General features: G+C 43.5%; 1 protein-coding gene across 9 annotated transcripts in view; it reads right to left on the bottom strand.

The window, feature by feature from the left end:
• LOC129823987 (nuclear receptor coactivator 2-like) overlaps positions 1 to 23,209 on the bottom strand; it is a 60,292-nt gene that overhangs the window by 23,142 nt on the left and 13,941 nt on the right. For 8 of the 9 annotated variants that reach the window (XM_055883209.1, XM_055883208.1, XM_055883215.1 and 5 more), the window contains 11 exons: positions 22,026 to 22,136; positions 21,329 to 21,501; positions 12,753 to 12,856; positions 10,528 to 10,705; positions 9,912 to 10,109; positions 8,805 to 8,906; positions 7,523 to 7,663; positions 7,255 to 7,402; positions 1,943 to 3,254; positions 586 to 802; positions 47 to 250 (listed from right to left, as the gene is read on the bottom strand). In XM_055883209.1, coding sequence (XP_055739184.1) covers positions 47 to 250; positions 586 to 802; positions 1,943 to 3,254; positions 7,255 to 7,402; positions 7,523 to 7,663; positions 8,805 to 8,906; positions 9,912 to 10,109; positions 10,528 to 10,705; positions 12,753 to 12,856; positions 21,329 to 21,501; positions 22,026 to 22,117 — 2,869 coding nt within the window. In that variant the 5' untranslated portion in view covers positions 22,118 to 22,136. The remainder of the gene's footprint in view (positions 1 to 46; positions 251 to 585; positions 803 to 1,942; positions 3,255 to 7,254; positions 7,403 to 7,522; positions 7,664 to 8,804; positions 8,907 to 9,911; positions 10,110 to 10,527; positions 10,706 to 12,752; positions 12,857 to 21,328; positions 21,502 to 22,025; positions 22,137 to 23,209) is intronic. The other variant, XM_055883214.1, reaches the window with a different exon arrangement.

Here is a 23,209-nt window from a genome sequence, read left to right as displayed (position 1 = left end):
CTAGACATTTTGATGGTAATGCTTAATGAATTTTTAGACTCCTCACCTGGGTTGCCCATGTTAGCCTGGTTCTGCAGCATTCCGTGGTTTCCCATCATTGCTTGCTGCTGCATGACAGAGTAGGGGCTGCTGTTCCTGGGAGGAGGGAAGGATCGGGGAGAACCGTGGGCAGACATGTTGGACTGATCCAGGGACATACTGCGGACAGGGGGCCGTTGGCCTACCTGACCCATCCTGGGACCATTGAAGTCTGGGAGCACAAGAAAGAAAAAGTTACACAATCTTATTAAACTATACTGGCTTGACCTAACAATCTTTTCCCCAAAAGTGGGACAAAGTAGGTAGAAATTGCCCCTAACACCAGGTCAGATATTCTTTATGATGAAGGTTATTAAGATTTGGGGAGGGTAAGCTGATCTCAGATCTGTGGTTAAGGGCTACTACCATCTCATGCTACTTGGGTTGCTTCCCAAATGGCACCCTATTCTCTATACAGTGCACTATTTTGTCCAGGACCCATAGGGAAGAGGGTGCCATTTGGGATGCAACCTAGAACAGATAAGAGCAGGGGTGTGGTTAACTCACGTCCTGGGCCCATACCTGGGAAGGCCTTCTGCTGGGTGTTGGTGCCCGTGGGACTGCTGTTGTTCTCTGTCATCTGCAGGATGTCGTTGATGATGGACTGCTTGTCTACGTTGGCGGGCAGAGACACGGGTCTGGACTGCTGGTGGTGCTGGCCTGAGAAGAGCTGCTGCTGCTGGCGACACTGCAGATCATCCAAGATGTCTTCCAGCACACTAGACTGCATGCACATCCAAGCACACACACAGAAAGACACAGACAAGTCTTATATGCATTAAAGTAGACTTCGGGAGCAGACATGAGTAGGATAGTAGAATGTGGGAGACTGTGTCCATGAGCATTTAGAACATCTGAGTACTACGTACATAAATATATAGATATTATGGAACATATTTTCTAGCGCAGGAAAACACTGAATACTCCACATTAAAATGTGGATCGCTTTCAAATCAACGATTCCAGTGCATAGCTAGCCTCGGCTAATTACTGTACCCATCATCACTGAGAATGAGCTACATTTTTCATTTCAATATGATAGCAGAGAGAAAGCTAGAGAGAGAGAGAAAGAGGAGAGAGGCCTACAGATGGGAATGGAATCTTCCTGCCCAGGCCATTTCATACAGGCAGGCCAATGAATAGAGGGGAGGATATAAATAGCAACCTGAACTAATGAGGTCATGTATGATGTAAGGCTGCTCTGCCCTCCGATCCGCACGGCTCGCAGCTCTACTCTGCCCTCCTCCCTGTGCACTGCACGTCTACATGCCAGGGTGACCTGCTGTTGGTTAGTTCCTGTTCCATCTCCTGCCTCCTCTCGGGCAGTGTCCCGATTCTCTAACAATCTCCCAAAGTGTGCACTTCCCGTCATGATCTAAAAGTATTGGATTGGAGTAAACATTGACTGGAGTGGAGTCTTCACCATTGTTAAAAATGGTGTGTGCAAGTGCACCCTTTGGGAAAAGGGTGGAGAATTGGAACTCACATATTGTGGCTATGCTAAAAGAGATATCTGAATGTCGTGTATTTCAGGAGATTTTCAAAACAAATATGGCATAAAACAATATGTTATATTATGCTCAATATTCTCATCTGAGATTAATCTCTGTAGTTCCCCTAGAGGAAATGTGTAGCCTAACTTACAACTAAACTTACAAGCTGTAGTTTTTACCTCCCCATCCATCCATCCACCTCTTATCCTCTGAACACAGACTTACTACAACCTCTACCTCCTACTTCAGACTCTCGATCAGTGGTTGTGTCCCTATTCCCTATATAGCGCACTACCTTTGACCAGGGCCCATAGGGGGAATAGGGTATAATTTGGGACTCAGCCAATGTATCACATTGCTGCTCTACTGACCTGGTCTGCCATGTTGTATCCCGGGTCGTGCTTCTCAGTCTTCACATTGGCCAGCTTCATCTCTGTTCCGGGCTCAATCTTGATGCCTTTCTCCTGCATGGTGTTGTCGTCCTTGTCCAGCAGGTAGCGCAGCAGAGCGTTGTCCTTCTTCTTGGGGCTGGTGGGCTCCTGCTTGGTGGCCATCTCAGCCATGGTGGCAGCCTTACAGTCTGGTCCTCCCTGGTCCTGCTGGCCCTGACCCAGCTCCTTCCCCGTGGCCTCAGCCGTCAGCTTGGCCAGCTCCACCGGGGACGTGCTGTTCTGGAGGAGTCTATGGAGGATCTTGTGTTTCTCCTTCAGCGAGGTGGAGTGGTTGTTGTGGCCCCCTGGTCCCATCCCGGGATCCTTACAGTTGGGCTCGCCTCCCCCAGGGGCCCCGTGGGGCGAGCAGGGATCCATGTGCTCTGACTTGTTGGTGAGTAGCTGCAGGAGCTTGGTGTGGCCCTTACTGTTGAGGAGCCTGTTCTGGGCCTCGGTCAGCTCTCCTCCTGATCCTCCAAAAGGCTTGAGGGTGTCATCTTTCGACTTCTTCTGTTCCACGTCCTCCCTCTCCTCCCCGTCTGGCTGGGACTGCTCCCCATACGCTCCAAACATCTCTATCTCAGACGTGCAGCTGCTGCGGTTGGCCAGCTGGCTGGAGTTGAGGTTGGGGCTACTAGTGCTGCTAGCTCCACCACTACCAGGGGGACTCTGCATCTGCAGCATGTTGCCTGGCTTCCTGTCAGGTGACCCTATGGACTGCCCCTGCTGGGAGACCCTGTGGCATTCGCTGAGGGCCTGAAGGGCATTGAGGGAGCTGTTACCAGTGTAGACACTGTGGTTGTTCCCCACCCCTGTGCTGTTACACACCCCTAGTGGAGAGTGCAGGCTGCCTGTCGGGGAGAAGGGTCCTGTGGGAACAACGTGGGGGCAACCCGCCACACTGGGGCTCTGGCGGTGGCGTGGGGACAGCATGGTGCCACCGCCACCTTGACCCCCCTGAGAGGTCACACTGGGGCTGCCCTGCGACGGGCTGCTCATCCCCATCTTGAGTGCATAGTTGCTGCTACCCCGAGGAGTGGGAGAACGGTTCATAGCCCCCTGGCATCTGTAACGCCCACCCGTGGTGGCCATGTTGGTATTGCTGCCAACCATTGTGTCCTGTCCCCCCAACCCTGGTGACAGCCCACCCACACTGGGAGGAGTCAGTGAAGACACAGTGTTCATTGGCTGCTTCCCCATCCCCTGTCCCTGGGCAGACATGTCTGGGTTCATCCCACACATCGTCTGCTCCCTGGAAGAGGGCAAAACAAATAGACACACAGCTTTAGGGATGGAGATGGACATAATCATAGGCTCAATCCCAAATGGGACCCTATTACCTATATAGTGAAGTGATCACAGCCCTATGGGCTCTAGTCAGAAGTAATGCACTATAAAGGAAATAGGGTGCCATTTGGAATGCAAACATACTTAAGGAAGCTGTTTTCAGTCATTCTGCCTAAACTATAGAAAAGCATAAAAAAAATGGCATTTACTGTCAACGTTTTCCATTCACACAGTACTACTTCCATGACGGACACTGATAAAAGATAATGTAGGCGAATAACTAAAGTTCCCTCCTATGAGACAGCGCAAACTCAAAACGCCAGTGGGGTCTCCAGTCCACAGCTATAAAGCAGTACGCACCGAGCGGGCTTAAGCAGCTTCAGGCACAGTTAAAAACACAAAGGCGTCATTGTGCACGGCACTGAAGCAACATTATGAGTTTGAGAATTAGACAAGAAAGCGTCAAGTTTGCAGTTGATCCACTCATTCTCAACAACAGTCCTGTTATTGTTTCCCGTTCCTGTCGCGCTCTGCCCCAAGGCCGCCAGATAAAAGGGTGAAACACTGGGGTTGCTTCCGAAATGGCACCCTATTTCCTTGATAGTGCACTACTTCAGATTGCAGCTCATAGAGCTCTCGTCAAAAGCAGTGCACTATACAGGGAATAGGGTGGCATTTGGCACACAGCCCCTGACTATGTTTAAGAGGTGGGGCACATCATATTAGCTGTGGCAAGGGATGAACTGAGCCTCCGTTGTGTGGATGCACCCATAGAATTAGAATCAGTAGAACGGCCCAGGGTCAATGTCAATGGCTGCTGAGGCCCAAACATTGGGGGTTGAACTAGAGCAGGGGTCTTCAACCTTCTCTTGCCCAGGGACCCCCTCCCAGGCAAACCAGTGACTCCAAACATTCGTTAGCATTTTTTTCTGTCATGTCTTATCAGGTAAATGATAATTACAAGGTAATCAATTTTTTTTTTTAAATTAATAGATTTGGAAGATAATGTAGGGAGGGAAAAATAATGACACTATAACTGTAAACAGTAATATTACCTATTAGCTAGAAAAGTAACTCCAAACACATTTTCGCTAACAGCAACTCTTTAAACAAACGTTAGCCATTTGTTGGCAAAAATGTCCAATTCAAGAAAGCTTACCTACACTACCATTCAAAGGTTTGGTGTCACTTAGAAATGTCCTTGTTTTTGAAAGAAAAGCAAATTTTTGTCCGTTAAAATAACATCAAATTGATCAGAAATACAGTGTAGACATTGTTAATAACTGTTGTAGCTGGAAACGGCTGATTTTGAATGGAATATCTACATAGGCGTACAGAGGCCCATTATCACCAACCATCCCTCCTGTGTTCAAATTGCACGTTGTGTTAGCTAATCCAAGTTTATAATTTTAAGTCTAATTGATCATTTGAAAACCCTTTTGTAATTATGTTAGCACAGCTGAAAACTGTTGTTCTGATTAAGAAGCAATAAAACTGGTCTTTAGCCTTGTTGACTATCTGGAGCATCAGCATTTGTGGGTTCGATAACAGGCTCAAAATGGCCAGAAACAAATAACTTTCTTCTGAAACTCATCAGTCTATTCTTCGGAGAAATTAAGGCTATTCCATAAGAGAAATTGCCAAGAAACTGAAGATCTCGTGCAACGCTGTGTACTACTCCCTTCACAGAACAGCGAAACTGGCTCTAACCAGAATAGAAAGAGGAGTCGGAGGCCTTGGTGCACAACTGAGCAAGAGGACAAGTACATTAGTGTGTCTAGTTTGAGAAACAGACGCCTCACAAGTCCTCAACTGGCAGCTTCATTAAATATTACCCGCAAAACACCAGTCTCAACGTCAAGTGAAGAGGCGATTCCGGGATGCTGGCCTTCTAGGCAGCATTGCAAAGAAAAAGCCATCTCAGACATGCCAATAAAAATAAAAGATTAAGATGGGCAAAAGAACAGGCCAGCATCCCGGAGTAACCTCTTCACTGTTGATGTTGAGACTGGTGTTTGCGAGTACTATTTAATGAAGTTGCCAGTTGATGACTTGAGGCATCTTTTTTTTTTTATTATTATTATTTATTTTTTACAGTAGTGCATGTCATATACTCCAGTGAGTGTAATTGGCTCCAATTAGTGTCATTTGATCTACAGTTGAAGTCAGAAGTTTACATACACCTTAGACAAATGCATTTAAACTCAGTTATCCACAATTCCTGACATTAAATCAGAGTAAAAATTCACCGTCTTAGGTCAGTTAGGATCACCACTATTTTAAGAATGTGAAATGTCAGAATAATAGTAGAGAGAATTATTTATTTCAGCTTTTATTTATTTCATCACATTCCCAGTGGGTCAGAAGTTTACATACACACAATTAGTATTTGGTAGCAATGTCTTTAAATTGTTTAACGTGGGTCAGACATTTCGGGTAGCCTCCCACAATAAGTTAAGTACATTTTGGCCCATTCCTCCTGACAGAGCTTGTAACACTGAGTCAAGTTTCTAGGCCTCCTTACTCGCACACTCTTTTTCAGTTCTGCCCACAAATTTTCTATGGGATTGAGGTCAGGGCTTTGTGATGGCCCCTCCAATACCTTGACTTTGTTGTCCTTAAGCCATTTTGCTGCAACTTTGGAATTATGCTTTGTGTCATTGTCCATTTGGAAGACCCATTTGCCACCAAGCTTTAACTTCCTGACTGATGTCTTGAGATGTTGCTTCAATATATCCACATAATCTTCTTACCTCATGATGCCATCTATTTTGTGAAGTGCACCAGTCCCTCCTGCAGCAAAGCATCCCTAAAACATGATGCTGCCACCCCCGTGCTTCAAGGTTGAAATGGTGTTCTTCGGCTTGCAAGCATCCCCCTTTTTCCTCCAAACATAACGATGGTCATTATGGCCAAACAGTTCTATTTTTGTTTCATCAGACCAGAGGACATTCTCCAAAAAGTACAATCTTTGTCCCCATGTGCAGTTGCAAACCGTAGTCTGGCTTTTTATGGTGGTTTTGGAGCCGTGGCTTCTTCCTTGCTGAGCGGCCTTTCAGGTTATGTCGATATAGGACTCGTTTTTACTGTGGATAAATATACATTTGTACCCGTTTCCTCCAGCATCTTCACAAGGTCCTTTGCTGTTCTGGGATTGATTTGCACTTTTTGCACCAAAGTTCGTTCAGCTCTTGGAGACCGAACGCGTCTCCTTCCTGAGCGGTATGACGGCTGCATGGTCCCATGGTGTTTATACTTGCGTACTATTGTTTGTACAGATGAACGTGGTCCCTTCAGGCGTTTAGAAATTGCTCCCAAGGATGAAACAGACTTGTGGAGGTCTACAATTTTAGCTGATTTCTTTTGATTTTCCCATGATGTCAAGCAAAGAGGCACTGAGTTTGAAGGTAGGCATTGAAATACATCCACATGTACACCTCCAATTGACTCAAATTATGTCAATTAGCCAATCAGAAGCTTCTAAAGCCATGACATCATTTACTGGAATTTTCCAAGCTATTTAAAGGCACTGTCAACTTAGTGTATGTAAACTTCTGACCCACTGGAATTGTGATAGTGAATTATAAATTAAATAATCTGTCTGTAAACAATTGTTGGAAAAATGACTTGTGTCATGCACAAAGTAGATGTCCTAAACGACTTGCGAAAATGATAGTTTGTTAACAAGAAATGTATGGAGTGGTTGAAAACTAGTTTTAATGACTCCAACCTATGTGTATATAAACTGAAGCTGACATCATTAGAAATAATATTTTCTCTTCTTTTCTACTGTAGATAAGTAACAAAAAATGTGTTTATTCTGTTGTTGCAAGCAATATAACTAAAGACAATGAAATTAAAAATAAACACTTTTTTTATATTTTCGCAGCCCCCCCCTGCAGTACCTCCATGATCCCTGGTTGAATAACCCTGAACTAGAGAGGTGGTGTTCAGGGGAGACGTACCTCTGGAGGATGTGGAGGGACATGTAGAGCTGAGGTTCGTTGGTGGCAGGGGAGCGCACCAGCTTGCTCTTGGTGTGGGCCGACACAATAGTACCGTCGGACAGGGAGAAGCGATACAGAGGGCTGAACGCATGGCCCTGTCTCAGGACTGGAGAGATGGATGAGAGAGAGTGAGAGATATGGGGGAGAGAGAGATTTCCTGACATGCTTTCAAATTTGGGCATTAATCAACAGAAGATCAAAGGCCTAGAGAGCCCGTGAGACGTACCTTCTTGCTGATGCTTTTTGGCAAATGACATCTCCCCGTCGTTCTGCAGGTGGAACATTTGGATGCACCTCCTGACCAGGTCTTCCCAGCCTGGCTTCATGGAGGCTCTCAGCAGACTTGTGTCCAGCGACGTGATCTTACCTATGATTACAATGCTAAGTTAGTTTCCCCAGCTTCAATCAATGAAACAACTTTGTTATTAATACATTTTTACATCAGCATGTTGTCACAAAGTGCTTTACAATTACCCTGCCAAAAACCCGAACAGCAAGCAAAGCAGAAAGAAACACAATGCTTCATTGCATTGTCTTACATCAGATCGCATCACTCCTACGCGACGCTCGTCCCTCAACCCATCTTTCTTGTAGGACGTGGAACTCAGCTCTAAAAATCAAGATTATGCTCATCCGCCTAACACTAGTTTCTAATTCTGAAAATCACTCCGCTCTCGGAAGCTATGACGCACTAGCTATTACGACAAACCATGCTGCAACTAGCAGCCTAGTGCAAGCTTGTTTGACTGGCCATATAGTAGCTAGTTTGCCAGCTTGTTGATTAAGATGTAAGGCACCAAAGTTATGGAACTGTTCTCAAAAATCAGCATCTGATAGCTGGAACTGTGCCTCGCTACTTTGTATCATTTGGCCAACGCAATAACGTCGCAGAGAGCAGTCAGCTCTGCTGTAGAACTCGGTGCACTAATCACAACAGGTATCATGAAAACTTAGTGAAGTTCTAGCTAATGCACAATGCTTAGTGGGAGTATTCAACATTGAGTATGTGAATTGGCATTGTTAGCATTAATTTGAGACTGGTTCAGCCAGCAAGCAGACACATTAGCTAGCCAATTTTTGTGCACATTTTGAATTTCATAGATACTGATTCTACCACCGTGAAGACGTGCGCTCATGAAAAAAAAAACGTATATTAGTTACAAGTTTATGGTAAGATTTACGCTGACTCTTGAGGATGAAAGGGGGTTCAGTGGACGATATCACCTTGGTAACATTTTCAAATGTTAGGACAGTATTTTGTAGACAGACTTCTTTTTAGCTATCCCATCAGTACTTGCAAGTTATCAGACAAACAGCCTTCTGACATGAGACAATGGCTTCAATGCGCATAGGCTATTCAACTGGTGTCAGAATTGTGATCCTAATGTAGATTTCAAACAAACATTGAATGCGAATGATGAAACTCTGAGACCCAACCCACAGAGGTTATGAGACTTGTTTAGAACAGATGAATACAGTACAGTAGCACCGTAGTAGTTGTCCCCTACCTTGGAGATCCTGCCTTGTGGTAAAGCTCTCGTATGTTGGGAGCATGGGCCTCTCTTTGACAGGAACCCTTCGTGCTACACAGATCAGGCAAGACTGGAAATCTTTACGAGGAGAACCAAAAACAAACATATTAAAATATTTACCTCGAAGTAGCCCAAGTTCATGAACATGACCTCCAAGTTATCCGCTTGGTTGGAGGCGGTAGGTGATAAAACTTGGCGATGTTCAGTTCACACCCTGCCTCAACTCTCTTGGCTACTGTCCTTACTCAACATCAACACGTCTCCATTGAATTTGCAGCTATGATGCGGTTTTAATGTCAAAATACATTTTTTGCGGAATATCTTGGAAGCAGCGGCGGATGGATGGCGGTACTAAAATTAGACAAGACATATTTCCCTGGGAGCTCCAAGGGAAAGGAGGAAGTGGCAGACACTAATTAGACGTCCCATGGTCCTCTCTGAGGATGTGTCTGACGGACGACAGGAATCTAAAGGAGGACAGGACACTGGAGAGATGGAGATGAAGGGAGAGGAGAGAAGACACCCAACCACATAGAGCTGTATTCACTAGGAACGAACGGAAACAAACAGCCCGAAAAGGGGAGGGACTACCTTTACATGTCCAATAAGGAACGCTTGTTTTTCATTGTAAAATGTTTTGCACTAATGAACGCGACCCAAGTCTGTGATTTCTGTCCAAACCAAAGCTTCAGCACTCCAATATGGCTGACCACAAAGTGTATTCTCGTGATAAATCATACTAATAATAGCATCCAAAATTGGAAAAACTCTAAAACTAATCATTTTAGGAATGTAGAGTGTAGTGCTCTTGAAGTGCACATGTAACATCTGACACAAACATTAATGTTCCATGTTGGAAGATTTAGTGACATTTACTCAGACAGAAGACATCATTCCAAGAGTTCAGCATTAACCCCTCATGGGAAGACAGGGGAGTGGATAACTGATCATAAAGGTACTTCATGATGACAGTAAACATCCTTTCTCTTTTATTCACCTCTTATGTCAATCATTGAATTTTCTTTAGTGTAAAGTGAGTTTTCAACTCAAGTTTGAGTTGATGGTAAACAAACATTTATGTACCTTCGCCCTCCTCTTTGATGGACTTTGGCTCGGACACGGCGAAACACTGCATGGTCTCATACTTCTGCTGCACCTCCTGGTCCTGGGGCTCCTGCTCACCTCCCTCCCAGGGCCCGTGGGGGTTGATCATCATGCGGCAGTTAAACGTGTGGCTATTCCTGTTGGGGTTCTCACTGGACCGCGGTGCTCTGCAGTTCACTAAGGGGCACACACAGTGGGCAAAAGGTCAAAACGATCAACTTACTGTCCCCATTGGCACCGAATATCAAATCATAATTTCCTGTCTAATTCATGATTGACTCATTCACGGGCAATCTAAAATCTTCTAAAAGAAGGTATAACAGCAACCTATGCTTTGGTTTTGTTTACCTGGCCACTGTTTTAAATGCTATCTTTTTAGAATTTGTGACACAAATCCAATGCAAGTCAATGGTACCTTGGTATCACACTTCATGTTCAACTCAATTACTTAGATGATTTAGACATTAATCGCAAAAGTGTATATATTTGATAGATGGATCACAGTGAGTGTGAGTGGGTACATCAACTCACCCAGGGACTTGGGCAGCAGAGATGGATTGATAAAGGAGTGAGAGAAAGGTATAGTATAACTCACCCAGGGACTTGGGCAGCAGGTTCTTGATGAACTCTGCGTGGTCTCCTACGTGCAGGATGCTGTAGACGCTGGTGTTCATCAGCTCCTCCTGGTTATACTGCAGGTACTGGGTCACGTTCTCCGACACAAACACAATGTTCCCCTCCATGTTCACCACAAAGAAGAACCCGTCCAGAGCCTGTGGAGGAAGGCATTGGGAGAAGATGAGGTTTATTAGAAGACTTAACTGATCCATACAAGACAGAAATGTGTATTTTGATATACACACACATACACAAATTAGGTCGGCGAGGGAGTAGAAGAAGAAGGTTATTAGTGAATTGACAGAAACTGTAGACAGAGTATAGAAAATGGGAGAAACATTAGCTACCTTTGGTATATTCAGGGTTGTTATCTATTGTGTCCCAAATGTTCTATTCCCTATATAGTGGATTTCTATGGACCAGAGTCCTATGGGGCCTGGACAGTAGTGCATAGGGAATAGGGTACCATTTGGGATGCAAGCATGGTGTTGATCCAGGGCCTGGGTTCCAATGGGTTAAGAGGAGAATTATGTGATATTACTGAGCCATTAGCCAAAGTGTTCTTAGAGCCATTACAGTGAGGATACAAAAGAGAGCCATCATCTACGGAATATTATACTTATTTTTTTTACAAACACCCGTATTTCTACTTTACAGCCATTACAAAGAAAAGGGCATAAGTTAAGTTCCACACAAAATTAGTCAATTACGGCTGAGCAGCACAAAGCTACCATACTAAAGACATGCTTCGAGATCAAAACTTTAGCAGGGAATGATAGGACGTAAAATGGGCTAGCTAACAGCATGTGAAAAGTGAGTCTTAGTTCCAAATGGCACCTTATTTCCTTTATAGTGCACTACTTTTTACCAGGGCCCATTGGCTTCTGGTCCAAAGTAGTGCATGATATATAGGGAATAGGATGTCATTTGGGATGTATCGTGGGCTTCATCATTAAAACATGACAGCACGCAAGTCGGACAGTCAAGTTGGAATATAACCATAGAGTATAACCATGCATTACTGCATAGCGAACCGACTCAACTGAGAGCATTGTGTAGCAATTGGCTCATCCTCAGTGAACTAAATAGCTTAGAGAAAAGGAAGTCTGAGCCAGAGACAGTGTGTGTGTGTTAGGACGGGAGAGTGTGTACAAGACAGCTAGGCCATTAAACTCATTCCCTGAGCCTAAGCCTGTACTCGCTTATTCTGGCCTGGCAACAATTCACTGTCATATTAGTGGGTTTGGGTTGTACACAATGTAACTAAACTACAATGACAAATGGGTCAAACTAGGGTAAAACTATGCTTGAAACACTAACACGATTAAAAGAGGAATACTCTTCCACTATCAACTTGCTTTAGCCATGGTGCTACTGCAGCTATTCTGTGTGCAATAGAAAACACAGTTGAACTCTTCATAGACAGAAACTGGTTTTAAAAGCTATGATTTCGGGTAAATCGCCTGTCCTCTTGGTAGCTACAGAGAGGTTTCTCAGAGTTTGCTTTATGACCCATGGTTGGTTACCGTCAGGACTGATGAGTAATCCTCTCCTCCACCACGTCAGCAGCCCGGCTGTGAATTGTCCCTGCTCCCAACCTGCACCACTTCAAACAGCGCGGACAACCGGCCGCAGCAGTTATATTTAGAGTCTACTGTGTCAATGCCATGACGTAGGTCATTTCAAATGGCACCCTATTCACTATGTGGGGAATAGGGTGCCATTTGGGACGCAGCCACTGTCTGAATGCAGAGACGTATGAGCCAGAGGGAGAATAAATACCCACTGACAACAGATTAGACAGAACTGGAGAATAACAATGGCAGCCACTCACTGATGACCACTTTCCCTGCTTATAGACAGAGGGACCTCTCTGTCTGTCATCATATGAGGACCAGGCTAGTGCATTGGTGAACAACTTGTCCTGCCGAAGACCCAGTTTTGAGTCGAAATGTTGTCTTATTACACATTTTGGGAGCAATATACCAGTGTGAGGATTTACTTTTTGTTCTATCGTGCATTACCAAACTTGCAGGGGCGTTAGCTACAACCCTATGCAGGGGAGTTATACACCCCTATATATTTTAAAGGTGTCGATTTCACAAGTCCTGCTAATCATGTGACTTGTGTGTGTTCAAGGTAAAGGATCACATGATCCAAAGTGAGTCAGTGTTGTGAATAGTGTGCATTGCTCACACCCACCTCAAGCATCATTGGTCCAAGAGCGTCTTTGTCAATAACACTTTGGCCTGTTGACGAGACGTGTGCTTTCTGTACCTCCTCTACATTGGCAGTAGTTGTTTTCTCTGCAGGGTTGGAGAGATTGGGGGGGGAGAGGGAGGAGGAGAGCGAGGTTGTTAGACATGTTTCACAAGTTAACATGTAATCATGTCAGCCCCAGCACAGCCATTGCAAAGCGAGTGTTGTGTTGAAAGAAAAACACGACTACTTAAATATACCATAATCTAAACAAAAATCCTGAGATGGGAGGATCAAAAAGACAATGAGACTAATTTGTCATTCAAACTAACAGAATCTTGTCAACAGAAGAAAAAAATTATATTTTTTAAATGAAGGCCAATTAAATGTGGTTTGTGTGGGTGCTGATTCATTTCTAGGAAGCACTCATTTTACCAATCCTGAGAATGACTTACAATGACTTGGACGCACAGCCCTCCATGTGCTTGCCAGAGGTAGCCTGACTGCCATTAGGTACCGAAATGAGATCCTCAGAGCCCCTGTGAGACCATATGCTGACACATGCACATTTGTGGCCTGCTGGAGGTCATTTTGCAGGGCTCTGGCAGTGCTACTCCTTGCACAAAGGCGGAGGTAGCGGTCCTGCTGCTGGGTTGTTGCCCTCCTATGGCCTCCTCCACGTCTCCTGATGTACTGGCCTGTCTCCTGGTAGCGCCTCCATGCTCTGGACACTACGCTGACAGACACAGCAAACCTTTTTGCCACAGCTCGCATTGATGTGCCATCCTGGATGAGCTGCACTACCTGAGCCACTTGTGTGGGTTGTAGACTCCGTCTCATGCTACCACTAGAGTGAGAGCACCGCCAGCATTCAAAAGTGACCAAAACATCAGCCAGGAAGCATAGGAACTGAGAAGTGGTCTGTGGTCGCCACCTGCAGAATCACTCCTTTATTGAGGGTGTCTTGCTAATTGCCTATAATTTCCACCTTTTATCTATTCCATTTGCACAACAGCATGTTCAATTTATTGTCAATCAGCGTTGCTTCCTAAGTGGACAGTTTGATTTCACAGACGTGTGATTGACTTGGAGTTACATTGTGTTGTTTAAGTGTTCCCTTTATTTTTTTGAGCAGTGTATATATATATTTTTTAATCAGCTCCTACTGAAACAATGTCAAATTCAGAGAGAAGTGAAATGAGTTGTGTACGATTGGTAGTTCCACCAATATATACGCCTTTTGAACTTTTGTATACGTGAAATTGAAGATTTAATATTAAAATCAGCTGTGTTGGTTCTTTTCTGGTGTTTTATGGAAGCATTACATGTAAACAATATTGCATTTACAGTAGTATATAGAAAATTACTTTTTAATATTCATTTGTGAAGCTTGCACTCAATTGCCACGCCCTTTTCACATGAAATTCAGTTCTTGCACACAGAGAATAAAAATAACCATCAAAATAGCAATTTATTTTAGAAATTAGTCACTTTTACTCAGTACTTTTTACTTTAGTTTTTATTTTCACCAATATTTTTACCTCGACTTGATTACAATTTCATTAAAGTAACAGTACTTCTACCTGAGTAGGATTTTACAGTACTCTTTCCACCCGTCTAAATGTAGTCAGTCAGGTTTCAGCACAAGCACCATCTCTGATGCATCCATGGTTTTAAACGTGGTTATTTCAATTGCATGGATAAAAGGAAATTGTGCTGCCCTCTTCACTGGCTTGTCTAAGGAATTCGATACTGTTGATCACTTATTGCTTATTCAGAGGCTTTCATCAATTGGCCTGAACCAGGCTGTGTGTAGCTGGTTAAAAAAAAATCTGGACATAAGGTGTCCCACAGGGATACATTTTTGGTCCATTTCTGTTCACCATTTACATGAACACTTGTGTATGCTTTTGACCCCACAGTCAACCAGGTTCTTTGAGCTAAAGTCTCCATTCATTGCTTTACAGAAAGTCTTTGTTGAACTGAAATTGGTGCTGAATGCAGATAAAACCAAGTATATGTTGTTTTCCAGAACACTTAAAAATATCTGATGATTTAGGCATATGTATTGTGGATGGTGCCCAAATTGATCGTGTCTCAGCTTATAAATATAGATGAAAAGCGATCTTTTAAAAAGCATATTGAAGAGTTAAATAGGTTGTGAATAAAAATGGGCTTATTCTGTAGAAATAGGTCATGCCCCTTGTTAAACAGCAGAAAGCAGGGGTACTCGCAATGCCCCAAGGGGTACACCAGATAAAAATGTGATTCACATTTATTTATATACACACACACACACACGTGTGTATGCATACATGCATGTATATTTTACTTAACATTTTCAAACTGTACATTTATATTTTCCAACAGGGCTATACATTTGGGTGAGGTCCCCCCTCGCCTGAGTAGCCTCGTTTCACTGCCAAAAAAAAACATTAGTGTTCAGCGAAATAACAACAATGTCAAATACAGGTAGCCTTGTCAAATAATTAACATCCAATCCCATTAACCGTTACGCTCTCGCGGGAAACCTTCACTCTTTGCGCAGACATTTGGAAACAAAACATGACAAGGCCAAAAAAACTATACAGACAACGCCTTCATCAAACACTGTTTCACGTCACATCAGTGACATGGCAGGAGATGTTTTGAAACAATTACATGCCTTACAGCTGGATGAGTCAGATGTGGCGGGCCTGGTACAGCTCCAGGTATATGTCCGTTACGTTTAGGGGGGGGGGTCAATTAAGGAAGACATCCTCGTCTGCAAACCGGGACAACATGAGGATATTTTTAAAAAGTACTGGACAGCTTTGTGACATCAAATGGACTTGTGGTCAAGATGTGTTGATATCTGTACTGATGGTGCAAAAGCCATGACAGGGAGACATAGTGGAGTGGTACCGCGCGTGCAAGCAGTCGTGTACCGAAGTGGCTTCGGGAACTGCAGCATCCACCAAGAGGCTCTTGCTGCCAAGGGAATGCCTGACAGCTTGAAAGATGTTTTGGACACTACAGTGGAAATGGTTAACTTTGTTAAAGCAAGGCCCCTGAACTCGTGTATTTTCTGCATTATGCAATGATATGGGCAGCGAACAAGTAAGGCTTTTACAACATACAGAAGTGCGCTGGTTATCAAGGGGCAAAGTATTGACACTTTTTTTTTTTTTATTAAGAGACGAGCCTAAAGTTTTTACTGACCATAATTTTCACTTGTCTGACCGCTTGCATGATGAGTTTCTCACACGACTAGCCTATCTGGGTGATATTCTTTCCTCGCCTGAATGATCTGAATCTAGGATTACAGGGACTCTGCAACTATATTCAATGTTCGGGACAAAATTGAGGCGATGATTAAGATGTTGGAACTCTTTTCTGTCTGCATTAACAAGGTTAACACACAGGTCTTTCCATCACTGTGTGATTTGTTTGTGTGCAAATGAACTCAAGCTTACTGACAATGTCAAATGTCATATAGCGAAGCACCGGCGTGAGCTGGGTGCGCAATTACACAGGTACTTTCCCGAAACGGACGACGCAAACAACTGGATTTGTTATCCCTTTCATGCCCTTGTAACGGATGTGAAATGGCTAGCTAGTTAGCGGGTACGCGCTACTAGCGTTTCAATCAGTTACGTCACTTGCTCTGAAACCTAGAAGTAGTGTTGCCCCTTGCTCTGCAAGGGCCGCGGCTTTTGTGGAGCGATGGGTAACGACGCTTCGTGGGCGACCGTTGTTGATGTGTGCAGAGGGTCCCTGGTTCGCGCCCGTGTCGGGGCGAGGGGACAGACGTAAAGTTATACTGTTACATTGATGCTGTTGACCCAGATCTCTGGTTGCTGCGGAAAAGGAGGAGGTTGAAAGGGCGGTGAGTGTAACGGATGTGAAATGGCTAGCTAGTTAGCGGGTACGCGCTAGTAGCGTTTCAATCAGTTACGTCACTTGCTCTGAAACCTAGAAGTAGTGTTGCCCCTTGCTCTGCAAGGGCCGCGGCTTTTGTGGAGCGATGGGTAACGACGCTTCGTGGGTGTCAGTTGTTGATGTGTGCAGAGGGTCCCTGGTTCGCGCCCGTGTCGGGGCGAGGGGACGTACTAAAGTTATACTGTTACACCCTGCCTCCAGTCCACGATATCTGAACAATAGAGCCTCATCGAAATTGCAACAAGTGGGTCTAAAAACTGATTTTAAAAATCAGAAGCCATGGACAGATTTCTGGATTGGGCTGCATGCAGTTTCTTGGCAAATCGCGCTGTTAAGATACGGATGCCCTTTGCAACCACGTACTTATGTGAGACTGGATTCTCGGTCCTCACTAGCATGAAAACTAGGCACAGACTGTGTGGAAAATGATTTAAGACAGACGCTCTCCAATACAACGTTGCATAGTTATGTGCATCCTTTCAAGCACACCTTTCTCATTAACCTGTGGTGAGTTATAAAACCTTATTTGTTCATCAAATTGTGAATATGTAAAATGGCTTAATAAAGAGCAAAATGATTTATTATTATTAGTGCCCGTGTCCTATAAGAGCTCTTTGTCACTTCCCACGAACCAGGTTGTGACAAACTCACTCATTCTTATGTTTAATAAATGTATCGTATAGTGTGTGTGTGCGGCAGGCTTACAATGACGGCAAAAAACAACATTTGAGAGTGAGCTGACCCTGGTACGCAGATGGAGGTTGAATGTTTGAAGGGGTACGGGACTATAAAAAGTTTGGGAACCACTGACCTATATGAATGCAGTTGCCAATACATTAAAGCCTATAGATGCAGTCTAACATAGTTCCACTTTATTAAAAGGTTAGTGCGCTAACAGCCCTAACAACTTTGCGGATATAAAAGTCAAAATCAAATTCTCAGTTCATGCTACAAAACTAACTTTATAACATGTTTTAAAAATAGGTTCTACTTGACTCAAGATTGCATGATGGCAGAATAGATGGATGCAGTTCAACGCACAGCTTATACAATTTTCCAATACATTTCTTTGTAGCCCAAAAAAATATTACTATCAGGTTGTAAATCACAGCTGGCCTGGTACATTGTTTGCTGCCTCCACCCAGTCGGGATGTACTGTTGGTTTCAATGACAAAAAATGGACGAACGTAACTAAGTCCGAGATTGTCAATAAAATCAAACTAGCAAGGGCAATAATCACAAGTCAGTTATAACATGGCTAATAAGCTAGCATATCTATTTATCTAGCAAGCTAAAAACCCAGAGCCTAACATGAGCTAGCTCCTGGGAGGATGTCATCGAAGGAGTGGGTGAGTTATCCTTTTAGACATTCTTTACTAATTTAAAAATGAAAAGTTAAAATGTCTTGAGTCTAAGTATTAAACCCCTTTGTTATGGCAAGCCTAAATAAGTTCAGGAGTAAAAATGTGCTTATTTGCTGTAATAATAGTGCTTTAATGTGTTTGCGTTTTTTTTACTACCTCTCTGTACCCACACATACAATTATGTGTAATGTCCCACAGTTGAGCAGTGAATTTCAAACACAGATTCAACCCCAAAGACCAGGGAGGTTTTCCAATGCCTCACAAAGAGCACCTATGGATAAAGTTACTAATTATACTTTGGTTTTTGTTTCAATACACCCAGTCACTACAAAGATACAGGCGTCCTTCCTAACTCAGTTGCCGGAGAGGAAGGAAACTGCTCAGGGATTTCACCGTAAGGTCAATGGTGACTTTAAAACAGAGTTATGGCTGTGATAGAACTGACGATGGATCAATTATTGTAATTCCTCCACAATACTAACCTAAATGACAGTGAAAAGAAGTAAGCCCATACAGAATACAAATATTCCAAAACATGGATGATGTTTGCAAAAAGGCACTAAAACTGCTAGAAAAAAAAATCTACTTTGTCCTGAATACAAAGCATTATGTTTTGGGCAAATCCACAACAACACATCACTGAATACCAATCCATGTTTTTAAGCGGGGTGGCTGCATCATGTTATGAGTATGCTTGTCATCAGCAAGGACGAGGGAGTTTTTTAGGGTAAAAAGAACCTGAATAAAACTAAGCACATCCTAGAGGGAAACCTGGTCAGTCTGCTTTCCAACAGACACTGGGAGACAAATCCCCCTTTCAGCAGGACAATAACCTAAATCACAAGGCCAAATATACACAAGTTATTTACCAAGATGAAATTGAATGTTCCTTAGTGGCCTAGTTACAGTTTTGACTTAAATCGGCTTGAAAGTGTATGGCAAGACTTAAATTGAATGCATTTCAATTAACAGGTGTGCCTTAAGTTAATTTGTGGAATTTCTTTCCTTAATGCGTTTGAGCCAATCAGTTGTGTTGTGACAAGTTAAGGGTGGCATACAGAAAATGGCCCTATTTGGTAAAAGACCAAGTCCATATTATGGCAAGAATAGCTCACATGAGCAAAGAGCAACGACATTCCATTACTTTTAGGACATGAAGGTCAGTCAATGCGGAAAATTTCAAGAACGTTTCTTCAAGTGCAGTTTAACCAAGAAGGAGAGTGTTGGAGTGCTGCATCAAATGACCTGGACTCCATAATCACCAACCTCAACCCAATTGAGATGGTTTGGGATGAGTTGGACCGCGGAGTGAAGGAAAAGCAGCCAACAAGTGCTCAGCATATGTGGAACTCCTTCAAGACTGTTGGAAAAGCATTCCAGGTGAAGCTGGTTGAGAGAATGGCAAGAGTGTGCAAAGCTGTCAAGGCAAAGGGTGGCTACTTTGAAGAATCTCAAATATATTTTGATTTGTTTAACCCTTTTTTTTCTTCTTTTTTTTCTCTACATGATATCATAGTTTTGATGTCTTCAATATTATACAATGTAAAAACCCTTGAATGAGTAGGCGTGTCCAAACTTGACTGGTACTGTGTTTCATTGACAACTAAGGGTGCGTTTGTATATTGCCTCCAGTGGGTCGTTCATAAATTCTGAGTATTTTGCTCGCTGATCGCGCAGCGCACACACTGCACTATTGGACACTGGACACTCTGGCCGATGAGTAGTGTTGATCCGAGCGTTCCTCACAACGGAGGTCAAGCACCCAAGCTAACTGTCCTGAAGTTGGCTACTTGCAGACACAATTCAATTTATTTAATTTTTAAAAACATTTTATTTAACTAGGCAAGTCAGTTAAGAAGAATTCATATTTTCAATGCCGGCCTAGGAACAGTGGGTTTACTGCCTTGTTCAGGGGTAGAACGACAGATCTTTTTACCTTGTCAGCTCAGGGATTTGATCTTGCAGCCTTTCGGTTACTAGTCCAACGCTCTAAACACTAGGCTACAAGCCTCATCCTTCTTCCTCCAAACATAACGATGGTCATTACGGCCAAACAGTTCCATTTTTGTTTCATCAGACCAGAGGATTTTTCTCCAAAAAGTACAATCTTTGTCCACATGTGCAGTTGCAAACCATAGTCTGGCTTTTTATGGCAGTTTTGGAGCAGTGGCTTCTTCCTTGCTGAGCAGCCTTTCAGGTTATGTCGATATAGGACTCGTTTTACTGTGGATATAGTTACTTTTGTACCCGTTTCCTCCAGCATCTTCACAAGGTCCTTTGCTGTTGTTCTGGGATGGATTTGCACTTTTTGCACCAAAGTACGTTCATCTCTAGGAGACAGAACGCGTCTCCTTCCTGAACAGTATAATGGCTGCGTGGTCCCATGGTGTTTATACTTGGATACTATTGTTTGTACAGATGAACGTGGTACCTTCAGACATTTGGAAATTGCTCCCAAGGATGAACCAGACTTGCAGGTCTACAATTTTCTTTCTGTGGTCTTGGCTGATTTCTTTTGATATTCCCATGATGTCAAGCAAAAAGGCACTGAGTGAAGGTAGGCCTTGAAATAAATCCACATGTACACCTCCAATTGACTCAAATGATGTCAATTAGCCTATCAGAAGCTTCTAAAGCCATGACATCATTTTCTGGAATTTTCCAAGCTGTTTAAAGGCACAGTCAACTTAGTGTATGTAAACTTCTGACCCACTGGAATTGTGATACAGTGAATTACAAGTGAAATAATCTGTCTGTAAATAATTGTTGGAAAAATGACTTGTGTCATACACAAAGTAGATGTCCTAGCCGACTTCCCAAAACTATAGTTTGTTATCAAGAAATTTGTGGAGCTGTTGAAAAACGAGTTAATGACTCCAACCTAAGTGTATGTAAACTTCCGACTTCAACCTTATAATACAGTAGGCCGTCTCTCTCACTCTCTCCTAGTTTCCTCTGAGTCTTCCATCACATTGCTCATCATTATGTAATCCAGTCAGTGAATAACAGCCTGCTTTTCATTATCATCAAGAAGAGTGTCTCATCTGATCTTCCACTGTGTGTGTGCGCGTCTGATCGGCTGTTGTCTGCCCTTCAAGCACAGACACACACACACACAACGCAGCTGACTGAAATACCCGCGCTGTCCTACTCGCTCACACACATGAAATGTACATTAAGTGTGGTATTTTGAAGAAATCAAGTGATTGCTGTGACAGAGGAATGTGTGTGCTTACAATGGAGGGGAATTAACTCAATATTAGAAAGGGTCAATAAAGTCAAATAAAGCCTTACCCTGCTCTTTTATTTGACGAATCTGCTTCACAGTTTCTTTCAAGATTGCACATTTGTCAGGCTTGACATTGAAGTTGTCAATGTCGTTGATGTTTGCAAAGATCAACTCCGCCAGTTCTTCAATGTATTTGTTTTCATGCTCCCGGTTCGGCTTTTCCGTGCTCCGCTTGGGGCTGTGGAGACAGAGACCGAGGTAAGACAACCGGCAACCCAGGGCACGTGAACAACACTGATTAGGAAAAATACTTTCACAGCAATACGTGTGGTGTCTTTTAATCAAAACTTAAGCAAGCAATATAGATAGCCTATACTTTAGATTAATAGACGGCAAGAAAAAAAACATGTCATTCTGTATTCTGTCATTGCATGATGGCACCCTATTCTCTACAAAGTGCAATTATTTTGATCACGTTCTGATCAAAACTAGTGCACTAAATAGGGAATAGGGTGCCATTTTGAACGGTGACATGCTCTCCGTATGACCGGTGTATAACCTGACTGCTGAATGACCTTCTAGAGCTTTGCATCGGAAAGGGATCCGTAACTAAGGTTGTGTTGAGGCGTAGGTGTGCGCGCACCTTTGGAGAGGGATCTGTAAGAGCCCTAATCAAAAGTTGTGCACTATATAGAAGGAATAGGGTGCCATTTGGGACGCATACTATGGTTGTGTGTGTGTGTGTTTGACAGCTGATCTTACCTGGGCCCCAGGAGGTCCGGGCCACATTCTTTCCGCTTCAGAGACTCTCCCCTGGCAGCAGGGTCGGGGGTGTTGTCCCCCGCACTACTCATCTTCAGCAAATATCACCAACTACAGAAAGAGAGAGGAGAAGACACCATTAAGGCTCAAGCCTGATGAAGACCTTCAGGTTGAAACGTTGCAATAAACCGCTGGAGCATTAATCAGTATACGGGTATCTACCAATATTTTATCCATACATTTTTTCTACCCTAGCACCTGCAAGTTACTGGATGTCTGTACAATACATTTGAAACCAGATACATTTTAGGACAATGAGCGACCCAGAGACTAGCTACATCATTCAATTACTTGCTACTTATTCTTAGTGCAGTTTCAAAAAATACGGCTGCCCCCCCCCCCACTAGTCTGTAAGTAAGCATTTCACTGTAAGGTCTACACCTGTTGTATTCGGCACATGTGACTAGTAAAATTTGATCATGCCGTTAAAATTGAATTGCAGATATGTTGAGGATCATAATTGTACTAACAAAATGTGTTGACAGCAGCTAGTGAACCTATGAGAGACTGAGATGGGTGTTAAATCATGACTGTCAGCCACAGATCTAGTACACAGCATCCCACAATAAGCTACATTGTGTGGGAAGGCTAACTGTAAGAGGTGTCAATGTTTACCTCAACATAAGGCAATTTGTGTGGCTGTGTTATAGCATGGGCTTCGGTTTAACACGTCTCATCAAATCCAGGCAGAAGGTGATAGACCCGAGAGTATGGCCACCTTGTGTTTCTGCTCCATTTGCAGCCGAGGTACCCCTCCCCCCCACTAGTCTGTTTGTCCAAGACCCTTCACCGGTCAATGCTCTGTTTGTCAATTACAGAAGTAATGCCGCATTTCCCCCAGTGTTTTACCCAAAATGCTCAGCTTCCATCTACCCGGGTCGGCAACCGTATCACACTGGGCCATGGCTCTGGTGGATCTGCTTTCACTTGAGGCCAAAGCCAGGCCACTGGTTCTGTTCAGCCTGCATTTACATAACAATGGCTGACTGACTTTTAACACCTTCTCACAAAGCAACTGTTTTGATTATGCAGAGGTTGTTTATTCTGCTCTTCACAAGTCCTCACTGTCAGCTCTAGCTATGGAAACAATTTCCCTAGTATAGTATATACACTGGTGTTACAGT

The sequence above is a fragment of the Salvelinus fontinalis genome, chromosome 26 (assembly GCF_029448725.1).
Source record: "Salvelinus fontinalis isolate EN_2023a chromosome 26, ASM2944872v1, whole genome shotgun sequence".
NCBI lineage: Eukaryota > Metazoa > Chordata > Actinopteri > Salmoniformes > Salmonidae > Salvelinus > Salvelinus fontinalis.
Note: the sequence above shows the minus strand (reverse complement) of the source record. Positions and strands in the feature narration are given on the sequence as shown.